This window comes from Lepeophtheirus salmonis, chromosome 3 (genome assembly GCF_016086655.4).
Source record: "Lepeophtheirus salmonis chromosome 3, UVic_Lsal_1.4, whole genome shotgun sequence".
Classification (NCBI taxonomy): Eukaryota; Metazoa; Arthropoda; class Copepoda; order Siphonostomatoida; family Caligidae; genus Lepeophtheirus; species Lepeophtheirus salmonis.
In genome coordinates, this window is record NC_052133.2 from 27,010,241 (window position 1) to 27,024,303 (window position 14,063).

Consider the following 14,063-nt stretch of genomic DNA (forward strand, 5'->3'; position numbering starts at 1 on the left):
CAGGTTGGAGGTTGTGGTTGGTTTAGACGATTGACCTTACTGTAGGCCCCGTCGTGTAAGAGAAAAATATTTATGAATTGCTGAATTATTTTTTGGAAAATAATTGTAATAGACATTATTTTTCAACTTTCTAGATTTAAAATTCCATATCTGTACATGAAAAGATACAGGTGTGTTTATTAGGACAATACACCAGAGTAGCTGGGGCATAATCAAGGGTAGTCGCAGGGTGTGGGCTGGAGGGAATGAGACCACATACAAAAAATTGTTTTTTGTTAGAAAATGTTATATTGGAAATTAAATATTGATTCTTTTTTTTTTCTTATAATTCCAATTTTTGATTTTTTTTACAAAAAAAATTCATAAGCCATGTCTTCCCTCATGGAAAAGAATATAATCCTACGGACGCACGTAATCATCCTCACCCTAACATACTTATGGATATGTTCGAAAATCCCGAGTCATGTTAAACACTTAACATAAATATAACAATAATAAAATGGGAACTCACAGATGATGTGGCTAAAATAAGTAGGTCTTCCATTTTTCTATATAAGGACCACTTTCATTACACACTTTAATATCTAGGTATTAATGTATACCTTAATTATAATCATTATTCTAATGAATATATAATATCCTTGATAATGATAGAATATAATATAAATAATTATTTGTATAAAGACATAACAGATTTGCAGTATCATTGATTATTATGTTCTTCATTTCAGAGCCAAATTCTGCCACAATTCAAAATTGAAGATAATGTGGAGACCCCCTTACCTTCAAATATTAACAATCAGGGAGTTGTGATCAATAGCAGCTCCGGAGGAGGGGGGATCCTCAAGAAATCCTCTTCCTCCTCTCCAGCCTTATCTTCATATAATAGCAGTGAGGAAGCCATTTTAAGATCCTTTCCAAGTCTTCCGCATTCTTTTCTTCAACAACTAGGATTGAATCAGACAAAAGGCTGCTCATCTTCATATTTAAGGTAACTCACTATATAATTTTCACCCCAGATCCCCCAATTTTTAATTAGTGTAACTTTATAAAGTTGAAATTCAATTCATATTTATGGACCTTTCTACAAATAGTTGGTATTACTTACTTTCTAAGTCCTCCAAACTGTATCATAGTACAGGGTGAACTGATGTATATGGACATATCTTAATTGCTTTTAAAAATAAAAAAATATTAAGCCTTTATCTTGCTAAGCTCTACATTCATCTAAAAGTACGCTCCATAGACATCAACTTTTGTTGTACTACTCAATCTGCAGCATGAAAACCACGTAAAGTCATTAGAGAACTGTTTGAGGCCTGCAACGATGTTCAGTCAATCAGAAAAGTAATAAAATTCACAAAATATGACGTGATGTCTGAAAGCTCCTAAAGGCGTATAAGGGGTTTATCCGTTCCTCATGTGGTTACAAGCTCATAAAGCGAATTGGCTACTTCCTGGCTAGGCTTAAGACGTCAATCAAAGCAAGTCCTGGGGTCTCTATAGCTGTTCATGCTCAGATGAGATATATCAGGAGGAGGATGGTGGCTAGGATCGTCGAGGACTAACTTGGCTTGAACTCCTATATTAGACGAGGGCATCACCTTCATACCACAAATATGAAGGACATCATCAGGCTGCTAAGAGGCAAGAAACTCTGCCAAATTTATAAATCAAACCCAGGGATCATAAAGCTATTTTATAAAAATATAAAACAATAAATTATAAATATAAAACTTTTTTATATAAAAGCTTAAAATTTTTGGGTAACTTAATTAATTTAAATGAAATATTAACTTTTTGTAAAAAGAAAAGAAAGTAATATGTTAAATTTCCTATTAAAATAGGGGGGGGGGGCTACAGTTCTTCCAGCCCAAACCCCTGCGTAAAATGCTAAAAATGATATATTTTTATAAAATATTTTCTTGAACCATTTTGTGGTACTATTAATACTAGATATATAAAAGCAACTGACTGTATTTACCAGAAAAATATAGAATCTCACCTATGGAAATACAACACGCCCACTCCCCTATTATTTATCAGCCAGATCACACTGTATTACAATAAAAGAAGGCATGTTGCTGCATCCTGTTTAGTATATTAAAAATTTACCTCAAGTTGGTAGATACTAGGTAAAAAGGGAGTCTAATATTGATTCCATTATTACTAGATAACTGTATAAAAAGTAGAATATTCTAAATACTTATTACAAATATTTCAAAATACTAGGTATTTAAGAAATATTTGTAAAGTTTCAGCTGATATCCAATCAGAAATAGTACATTAGTAACACACAAAGGAATCAAAGGCCAAATGATTGCATTTTTTTTCGCGTGACATATAGATATTTGCAATTTCTGTGTAAGGTTAGTTTCTTCTTATTTCTCTCTAATTTATGACATCTCCATGCGATCACGAGATAAGAATAGAGCTTACATAGGTAAATGATATTACATGTAATTTTTAATTATCCCTAATTAAAATTCGGTACAAGGTCGGACACGTTCCTTCAATACTTAGATATTAATGCAGTAGTGTTGCAACTCGCTTAAAGACTGATTTTCTTTCCTATTTGGTCATAAAATGGGAAAATATATTTCGATTATTAGCAAAACTTTTTCCACTATCCTACACGTCCTTAAAATTATTATATCTTGCAAACTTTCCTCCAAAAAGAAAAAGAAAAAAATGTCGGAAATTACTTCGTAATTCTGTTGCCCAAGTCCTTATTTAGGATATCCTTATTTAAATAATGTATTCCGACCAGTTCAGTTTCGATACGGCCCAGTTCAGTCCGGGATATCAGTCCCAAAACTTATAAATTTTGATTCTAGATGATGTTACTCAATTTTTTTTTTCTTAATGTTCCTTTAATTGATCAGATGGGGTTGCACTGTTTAAGTATAAGTAAACATTATACTATTTTTTTTACTCCATCTGACCCAGAAATCCTTTGGGTGAAATCGAAATACATAAAATAACCTACGCAGATTGAGTTCAAGATGAGAAGTTCTCACAAGTGCATTATTGTCCATTGAGATATATTGATTAAATTATTTTTTAATCAGTTCTGACTCTCCAATGGACCACCAACAGTCTTAAGGACTGAGAGGACCCTTTCTAAGACTGTACTGAATAATTAAGAACTGATGCAGCACATGTGTTAAGTAATGTTGGATCGGTCCATGTACTGATTTCCTATTAGTCTCACCCCTCCCCCCCCTCCCAATTGTCGATCCTTCAGTCGTTTGGTCCTAGATATCTTCTTATTTTCTTCACTCTTAGCTAGGATTGAAAAAAGAGGCAAACGAAGAAAATAATGAATTAACGCTAGCTAGAGTTAGATAATACTTTGAGTATAAAACGTTCTAGCCCTACAGATCCTATATGAAACTTTAGGTATATCGTCTCTTTGAAATATAATCTAATATAAGTTCAACTGCTGAAATGACGTAGTTAGTAGCTACGTCATTTCAACTGTTGTAGTTAATGTAAAAAGCTGAAAATGGCTGTATCATGCAACCTATTAAAAGAAAATAAATATAAAAAAAAGGTCGAAAAACAGTTGATCCTTCGATAATTATGGCTCAACTATGGACCTATTATGCAATAATTGTTCAAAAATAATATTGTATCATCTGGAAGCAGAAATAAACACACATCCTACTCTTATATCGCAGGGATATTGGCAGAAATTACTCTGACGTTGATTCTCGACTCTACTCTCTGTACAAAAAGGACTTACTCATATTCATTCCGAGAAAACCCTTATGATTAATATTCGTCTTTTTTATGAGGCGATGCACACGTTATTAGTTTATACTTGGATATTTTCTTCTTTAGAAATTAAATATTAGTGATAACAGCATTGATTTTTTTTTTAAACCTGTTCAAAGTACCAAATAGAAAAATCCACTCCATCCTTCTTGGTCATATTTTATCCAGCTCTATGTATAAACAATGTTTAATATTTTGAATGCAATACGGCAGCGTACATAAAGACAAACCAAATATATATATTTATGCGTTACATTGTCATAAAAGGCGTAACTGCCTTTATTTAAAAGATGATAAAAATTACACATTAAGAGAACTAGGGACTTTATTGCCCTGTCATTCACAAAAGATTTTATTATTTAAATTTAATTGTGTGTGTGACTCTTTGGTCACAATCTTCTTCATTTTTTTTCACTATAACATGCTAGGTAATTAATTAAAATTCGAATCACGTGGAGGAAGAGAAAAAGAGGCCCACCGTTGTTGTGCCTCCTTTCAAGGAAATTCCCAATTTCCTCATAATTTTGGGACTTAATGGACTCGAATATAATACATAAATAATAAGTGTAAGTTGAAAGATTAGGGTGTCATTTAGTTCCGTTTGTGTGAAAATAAATTACAGATATGGAGTTTTAACAGTATATATTTTAAAAAAACATATGATTGATAAAATTTCAATCATATTGATAGCTTGATGGCTTTAAAGTTTTGAAAATGATCATTTTTTTATTAGAAAAAAAATGAAAATGGTTTTTTATCATATGTACTCAATGTTTTGTTTTAATACTATTATTATTATTTTAGACAAATAAATACTATTTGGTCATGCAATTTTATAAAACATTTTCGATAGGAATATTGAAATTAAATAAATTAAATGGTGTCTATTTTACAAAAAAAAGAAGCTATAATCCGATGATGTTTGGAAACAAATTATGTTTTTTTTGTATACAAAAAATTATAAAATATTCAAACTTTTGGTATATATAAATATTCATGAAAATGGTTAAAACTTTGTCTATCATATTTTTTGTTAACGGTACCCTTTTATACCTTTAGGTATATGAACGAAGTCTGGCACTTTTGATCTGTCTACTTTAAGTTATCATTAAATGGTCATTTTTTAAAAATATATAAAATTAAAACGAGAAACAAACATTGCAAAAATATATTCTCAATCTAGCCACTATTTGCATCAATAACGGCCTCAATTTGGTTCAGAACCTTACATACCCCTAAAAACTAGTACCTCCTTTAAATCCTTACATTGCAGGTCGAAGGAGTTGATCAAGGACTTTTTGCTGGTGGGAGGAGCTCTATTATCCTTTGACTCAAGGTAGCTCCGTACAAAATAATCAATTGGGGAGCTAGAAGGTCAAATATACTTGGATACCCTGTCCTAGCAGTGCTCTCGGATCCCACCGTATGCTCGTTGGTCTCCAACGAAAGCATTTCCCAACTATCTAACCATTTTTTTGTCGATCCCTGCTATCTTTGAAACATCAGCATTGCTAATATTCAGATCTTTTGTTTAATTTGTCATCCCAACAACTGACCACCTGTATTATGCCTCTAAAAATTTATTATGCTTGAAATCTTCTGTTGTTGACTCCATGGCGGGGTTTCCAGGGGTGTCCACATGATTATTTTTGTTGGGGGAAGAGGCTTAGATTTTGGAAAACATTTTAAATATTAAATTTTCTTGTTAAACAACCTTTCCAGCCTCCTCATGGGGACGCCCTTGGTTTTGGCTATTAAGTTAATATATATATTTGACCACACAAAAAAAACAAAAAAACAGCACAACCTCGTCATCATATATGCTAGAAAATTCCGAAAATCTGAAGCAAAAAATCAAATACTTGACACCCTAACGAAAGAAGTTCTCACAGTCAGGCCTAGATTATCTATATAAGTAAAGTTATTACATTTTAAATTGTATCAAACTGTTTAATTAACGGCTGGTTTCATTAAATTTACGACTTGTATTTCTAGGAAGATAAAACCATTATTAGAGAGATAATAGATCTAACTCAAGATACAGCCTTCTAAAACAAGCAATAAAGATTTAAATTTAATTATCATTATTCATTTGTTAAAGTAATCATCACCATTATGGATAATCTACTTATTTTTAGGGATATTCATGAAGGTCTAGAAATCCATGACCGGTCAGAGACCGTTTTAAATTTACTTGAATTGAACTTTGGTAAAGATTGCTCTTTTAAACTTTTGTTTAATTGGTTAGATGGAGTTGTACTGATTTATTAAAAGTAAACATTAAAGTGTTACAATTAATCCTTCTAAAGTAATGTCAAAAGTATATTTCTTTTTCTATGAATGACTAGGGCGTCAACTTAGGCACATTCAGTTCAAGAAAATAATCTATTCAAGGCGGTTTTGTCCATGCACAATATCAATTCCATTCTTTTAAACTTTACTGCGTTGTTGTCCCAAAGATAAAACTGGGCAACTCAAAATCATTCATTAAAGCATTTTAATATGTAGACTTAGGATTTTTGAGCTATTTTTATGCCAAAATGATCAAAAAAAGAGTTCTAAAATTATGAAAATGAGTACACCAAGCATCAAAATTGAGTAATTTGTATTTAGAGTAGATTACACTTGTATATCAACAACTTAAAGTAATAATAGTTGTTTTATATTTTATAATTTTGCTATATTCTATCGACAAATCAATATTTAAGAAAGAATTTCTTCCTTTATTTTTTGCCTTTAATCATGATTGGTAGTTTTAAAATTACTAAACAATGTCCAAATTAGTAGTTGAACGAAATTTGAAGTTGTCGATAACTTCAGTAGTTTTGTTAAATAAAGGCATCTTGTCATTACCACCACTGATATTACGTCCAACCTTTTCTATAAATGGAAGATCAATTTGGCAGAAATGTCTTTCTCATTTGTTGCAAGATTCAATGGGATTATTCAAAAGTCAATTTAACATAAAATTTATCCTTCCTCTAATTAGTTTTCGTTGGAATCTGTCTCCCTCACATATTTCATCATGTAATCATAACCCTGAGTTCATCCTAATCATATTTTACCTTAAAAAGAGACCCTAAGGAAGAAGGGGTTGGGCAGGTATATTTTCCCTCAAAAAATATCATCAAATAATCATGAAAAGTTGTTATTTAATCTAAATAGAAAATAAGCTTTTTAGATTTATTTCATACCATAACAGTTTAGAAAAGTTTGTCATTTTTATAGAAAAAAGGGCAAAATCCGCATTTTTTTGAGTGATTGAGCAGTCGCATAGAAATCCCAAGTTTACTAATACGTGAAAAGTCTTTGTTCGGGAGGGAAAAAATATGATACATACACAGTAGAGTATAATGTAGACATATCTATATCTATAATAGACTTTTAAACAAATATCTACGAAGTGTTAAGATCCACACGAAGAATGAACCCTTCGTTATTCAACTGGGATATTATACACATTACCATCATTAATTATATCATTAAAAAAAATAACCATTCATATATATGTATGAGTATGTGCCTGTCCGTTCCACAGACGCATGGTGGATGATGATGAAAGTGTGATGTGATGTAGTTTTCGAAATCCATCGATGTTTGTACCCCTATCCAACGTAGAAAGATGGTGTTATCTTAAATAATCAAGAAGATATATTAATAAAGTAATATGTCAAATTAGTTATAGAATGTCATTACGCATTTAAAATGGAGTTGGAGGTCTATCAACTGTATTAAGGGTTACTTATTTTTACTGACACTTTTCTTTCCAGAATACACCCCTGGGTATATAAAAATGTTTCTTATTCCAATGTATCTATAATTTATCACCAATACCTCCCGAAATATTAAATCAGATTATGTGCAATTCTTTATATATTTTGATAATACCTTGGGTATTATCAAATATTAACCACTTTAATGGAGGAGTACTAAAATTTCCTTACATTAATGATTATATTATAAAAATTAAATTATTAATAAATATATATATATATATATTCCTATAAAAAGAACTAGTTTTTCCTTGTTAAAACCCCAAAATCATGTAGTTAATATTATTATAAAATATGGATACATATATTTGGCTTATATTGATTCAACTATTTTAGGTTTTTAATTGATAATTATGAGAACCAAATGGATAGTATAATTTTTTTAAATTGACATATTTATTCAACTGCTTATAATGTAATTTAATATGGTTTATTTTAGGGGCTTCTTTTTAACCAATTCACTAACTGGGTTATAATTCTAAGGGTAAAAATATTTTAGTAATTTAAAAATTTGTTTTCCGCGATCCATCTTAAAAACAATTTTCAGAGAAATGAAAAACCCTGGTACATGGCCAACAGTTAGTATTTATTCATATCTATTATTTTATTTTATAATAATATAAAATCTCTTACATGCAAGAAGACATGTTAAATAGTCTTCCTCGAAGCTTTAGTCTGATCCCCAATGGCCTTCTGAGACAATTTCTGGCGGAGGAGGTCTTCATTTTCAATCTTCTTCTTTTACTGTTCCTCATTGTGGCGACTAGGGCAATGTTTTGCTTAGCAATTGAGAGTTAATTATATATATATATATATGGAATTTAAAATTTTGTTTTCTTCTATAATTGATGGATTTCTCAACACAGTTTTCTGTTCCATGTTTGCAATGAAATAGTACTTTCAAAATGATGGAATTTACAAGAAGAACATATTTTTTACATATAATATATAAAATATATTTACTAGTGTTTAGCTTTTGTCTGAAATTCTTAGACCTGAGGCTCTAAACAAGTTCTGTCTACATTGATTGAATTTGGACTGATTCGGTCTTACAAAAAAATTGGTATCATTTAAAATTTGCTACTGACGGACTCTTTAAATGAATAGCTGATGACGTCATGTGTGTTTCATAATTGTGAATATTACATAACAATGACGTCATATGAAATGAAATGTGTTGTATAAAACAGGAGTGGAGAGAAAATTGATTAATAGATTTGGACCAAAAAAATCGCTTCACGATTTGTAAACGATTAAATTTCGGTAATTTCGGTTAAAATTCAGTTAAGACCGAACCAAAAAAAATATGAACGCCAATTTTCTTGAAATAAAAACTTAGTTGGTGAGGAAAAAATAAAATACCAAGAATCTCAGTCTTAGACCGAGACTGAACACTAATATTTACATATGTAGTAATGGGTCAATAGTGGTCAAGATAAGTATTTTAAATGCATATTAGCGTATAAATTTTAATATTATTTAGATAAAAATACGGGTATATCTTTATTCTTGGCTAAAAATAAATAAAGATTGATATCAGTAATGCATATTGTAAACCTCTGGATATTAGAAATAGTACTTCTTAAAGAGCCCGCTTACATGTACTTGAGAATGTCTCATTTTCAGCTTGATATTTTTTACTTCCGCTAAGAAAATCAAAAAAACTGACTTTGGCAAATTTAAAGCCCCTCAGATGATTTTTGCCGTGATGCTCACAATTTTATTTTGAAATAAAACAAAATAAATTTCCACCTACAAATTGGACATTGTTTGACTTACTGTTCTAAATATAATTTTATGTATCAAAAAATGTAATACTTAACTATTTTTTGAATTATTTGGTTAAACAGTGAAGCATATTGCGAACTTTGTTTTCAATGATTCAACGTGTTAAATGCGTGCTTAATAATGTGTGGTTTCCCTATTTATCAAAGATAAAGATAAGTAGTTTTGCAAATTTAGCCTTATTTAAATGATAGTTGTTGAAGAAAAAGAAGGAACATTATCGATCTCAAGGGTGATTCAGATCAATTCGGAAAATCTTTAAGGGCTGATAACGAACGAACTAGATGTGGTAGAACCATAATTTTTTGTTATACAAAGGCTCCATATAATGGTATTCAATAAAAAGCAGGCCGGTCAACCTCGTGCCATTCCAGTTTTTATATTGTGCTGGTTCTCATTTCGTACTTTTAATTTACATTCCATTGATGGTTGGAGTAGCCCAAGGAAGAAATTACACTTTGCAACAAGACAGTGCACCAGCCACAATACGTCATTACCTTTGAAGCCTGGATTTTCCCCCAACCCCTAAAACAGCACAGACCTAAACCTGAACGATTTCTATCAATAGGGGAGGGTGAATCACGAGTCCTGTGCGAAGTATCATACGTCTGTGAAGGTCCTGAAGAACCCCATTACCTGTACAATGGAATAGCTGGATCCGCACGAGGTTGCCTTGGCCTGACAAAGCTTCCGGCGCTCTGTGGCCGAGGTTATCAAGAGAGGCAGATCTCATTATAAATAGTTGAATATGAATATTGTAGCTTTCACATAATAAAAAGTGATGCTACGATCCCATCTAGTTTCTTCGTTATAAGCTTTTAAAGCATTTTTCAATTTATCTGGACCACTCTGAACATTAATAAAGCAAGGTAAAGGGAGTTTATATGTATTCAGTTGTATAAAATGGGTATGTAAAAATGAATAAAATCCAGGAGGCGTTAAAAGTCAACTCATACTCATATATAGAACTTCATACTGTCTAGAGTAGTATTCAATATGATTTAGTGACTCATATTTTACAACGAGCGTTTATAGCTTAAGCTTTTATCAAAAAAGAAAAGTGAAGTACATTCTATAGAATTAAAACATAATACATTTGACTTAAGGTAAGGTTTTGCAACAAAAGTGTGTACGCTCAGCGCTTCATATTAAAAAAGAAAAATGGAAATCAATTTTTTGGCGTGCTAGTTTTTTTTAATTTTTTTATCTTCTCAAGCTGTTATCATTTTTATTTCATTCTTGAGAAGAGAACATAGAATAACAATGAGGATTTCTAGGGGAGATATCTTTAATATTAATGAAAGAAATCCAAGTTATTAGAACAAAGTTTTTCTGTTTTGACGCTTTATAACATTTTTGTTCAACAACTATCACGTCAACCAGTGTTTAAATTTTGATATATTCTGTTTGATATGTCAGGGAAATTGTAACTCATTCAGGACATCTTAAACCCTGTAAATGATTGAAAACAGTTTTTGTTACTGATAAACGAATTCTTATAGTATATTTAAGAACAATTTTTAACTCATAGCATCATAATTTGGATCTAGAAATGACGATTCCTACTCAAAAATCTCATTTTTTCAAATTACAATAATTTTTTGTTTGGAAATAAAATATGAACTCGAAAATGTAACAGCCTAAACTATCTTTAACTATAAAATAACTATGAAGCCTCAGCTTTTTAGTTTATCTGCATTGTGTTCCATATATGTAAGATATATAAAGATATGCTTTAAAGTCTAAAAGCCCGATTAAATCATTTTTATATGTACATATAATGGGTATAATAGGTAGTTCTTAGTATACAATGGTCATAACTTTAAATTCAAGCCATCATTAATAGAAATGTAATAAAATTTATATATGTGGAGTGTCAGTATTAAATAATCAGCAAACGGAGATAATCCAAATTTATTTATTTATTTCATTTATACATACATACAGCTCAATATTTCAAAGACATATTTGAGTCAATTATCGGCTTTGTTTTCAAATTTATAGGATGATTTAAGATACATAATAATTTTAGTTATTGATTAGAATTTGTTTTGAGATATGGCAACGTATGAATTTTTTTAAGTGATTTTTCATAGGCTGATTTGTACTGATTTTTCGGTCCAGACTTTGACTCGTTTTTTTTCGGTCTTACCCTGTGGACCGAAGAAAAAATAATCAAAACCATACCAAGCCCCATAAGAGTCGCCTCCTTCCTTGGGAATCAAGCCATCCCTACACAACAATAAATATATTCAAGGGTTGAAAGGTTAAAAGGATCCATTCACTTTCATATCTAACTAAAAGGCTCTGGATGTTAACTATAAAATAAAAATATGTTAATTGTGTACTACTAAAATATGAAATTATAACCATACAACTAAACTATATAAAAATTTGAAGTTCAGATGTACTTTTAATTTGACAATTTTTAAGTCCTAAAATAATTCTTAATTCATTAAGACTGGAAAAGTGGAGTTTTCCAAAAGTTGGAACCAAAGGAAGATAGAAGAAATTGAAAGTTGATAATTATAGCCTGATTATCCATCTCAAGAGATGCTCGAATTCAAGATGCCCCGAGAGACGACTGGATTTAAATTCATGTGAGGTATCTATGTAAAAAGTTCGTCTGACGGCATTTTACTTGGAAATACATCTGATGTCATGTTATAAACAATTTATCAGTAAAGTGACTCAAGATTTTTTTGGGAACGATCTAGATGGAACTTTTCCTTTGGACCAACCTAGAACGAATTCTCTATGATACCAGTCCAGACAGATTTTTTTTGTTGGACCGAATTAGTTTGGTCCAACAAAAAATATAATAGTCTCAGATCAGTATAGAATTGTTAAACTAAAACCCAACACTATTTAGAACTTTCCTTTTACTTGAATGACTTAAATTGGCCCCTTTATGGCTTTTTAAATAAATACCTAAGTCAATGTGTCATTTTGTAATTGTAACCATCAATTTTGGTTAATTTAAGTGCAATTTATAGAGGATCCAAAGGATTGATGAAAAAAATTAGATAACCGAAATTTAGAATATTTCTAGAAAATGGAACTGTGGAATCAACAATCTATTTTCGAGTTATATGTCAGAATTCAAAAGGAATTAAGTAGAGTAATCCAACTTCTACTTTATGTAAAACTATGGAAATATGCATGGAGTTACATAATAACAAACCAAAAAGTTTCATTTGTAGAGTGTCAATATAAACAAAATCTTTCACAAAAATCACGAATCTTAAAATTCCAATTTATTTATTGCATATAAGTATACAAAGGAATTTTTCAGAGACATATTTGAATCAGTTATTGGCTTTGAATTCAAATTTGTGGGATGAATTAAGAAAACCAAGAATTTTAAATATAATCGGAAATCTTTATTTAATTTTAAAAACTTATCTAAGGCCAGGAGAGGGCTGAAGGGGCTGAGCCTCCCTCCCCCCCCCCAAAAAAAAATAGAGTTTTTTATTATTATTAGAAAATTTAGTACTTGATTTTTTTTTCAACAAATTTAATATTTAAAATTTGATTTTTTTTCAAAAAAATTTAATTTCTCAATTTTTTATTCCAAAAATTGATATTTTTAGAATTTTTATTAAAAAAAATCTAAAAACCCAGCCCCACCCAAAATATAATTCTGTAAACGCCCTAAAACCCCAATATAGCCTCTTTCAAATACGTAAAATGTATGAATTTTTCATTATTTTATCATGACAAATACAATTTCTCATTTTCGAGAAAAACCAGTTTAGCTTGGTTTTGTGTTGACGGGTCAATATATATCCTTTCAAAAGATGACTCCTTTTAAAATTGTGACTTTTTAAGGAATGTAAAACACCTATTTTGTAGATGTACAAAAAAAAAAAAAAAAAAAAATAAGAGGATCATAAAAATGTAATAATGTTTCTTTTGACAGGTTAATGATAGTAGCGGTAGTTCTTGAGATAGATAAATAACTTTTTCTATATGCTTTAAATTACATTTATTTAATAATATATACTAAGCATTGATTGGGTTGGTAATAAGAAAATATTCATTTCCCTAATTTAACCCATAATTCACGTAGTTACCTTTATTATAGGCCTGTGGACGGAACGAAAAATTGAACAGTGTTCCATGAAACATGCGTTTAATTAGCAGAATATACTTTTTTGGAATGCAAAACGCTAAAAATGAGATTTCAGCATTCCGTTCAAATAGTACTTACTCAAAATTCAAGAAATCAAAGTTTATATATTTTTTAACCTTTTTTTATTTATCTAAAGGGCTGATAAAGCAAAAACAAACTCATGGGAGACTTAGGTTGTGGCTGTGGAGGGCAGAGGGGGCACTTTTTAAGGCTTTTTATAGCACCCATTTAATAGCAACAGTAAAGTTATTTTATAAGTCTACAAACATTGGGTCATTTAATGTTTTGTAATCCGTCGTCAATAAAAACGTAAGCGTAATCCAAATGCTATTTTTTTTCAGTTCCAAACTTTGGGTAAAATACTCATAATATTCGAAACAGCTATTTGTCTAATTTTAGTGGTTGTACATGAATCTAAAAGTAAGATACCAAATTGTACTCCAATATTTATGTCCTAAGATCCGAATCTACCTGGATCAGACAAAATGTAGATCTGTCCCATCTTAAATAGTAAAATATGAATACAATATGCGATTTAACAATTTGGAATCTAGATTTGCAACTAATTACTGCAAGTCTTTCTTCTTCTC

The 14,063-nt window shown here is 30.4% G+C and overlaps 1 protein-coding gene across 1 annotated transcript in view; it reads left to right on the forward strand.

Annotated features, from left to right (window-relative positions):
• Positions 1-14,063, forward strand: part of LOC121114539 (uncharacterized) — a 316,164-nt gene that overhangs the window by 112,028 nt on the left and 190,073 nt on the right. Inside the window, exon 8 of the mRNA XM_071887240.1 lies at positions 732-991. Coding sequence (XP_071743341.1) covers positions 732-991 — 260 coding nt within the window. The remainder of the gene's footprint in view (positions 1-731; positions 992-14,063) is intronic.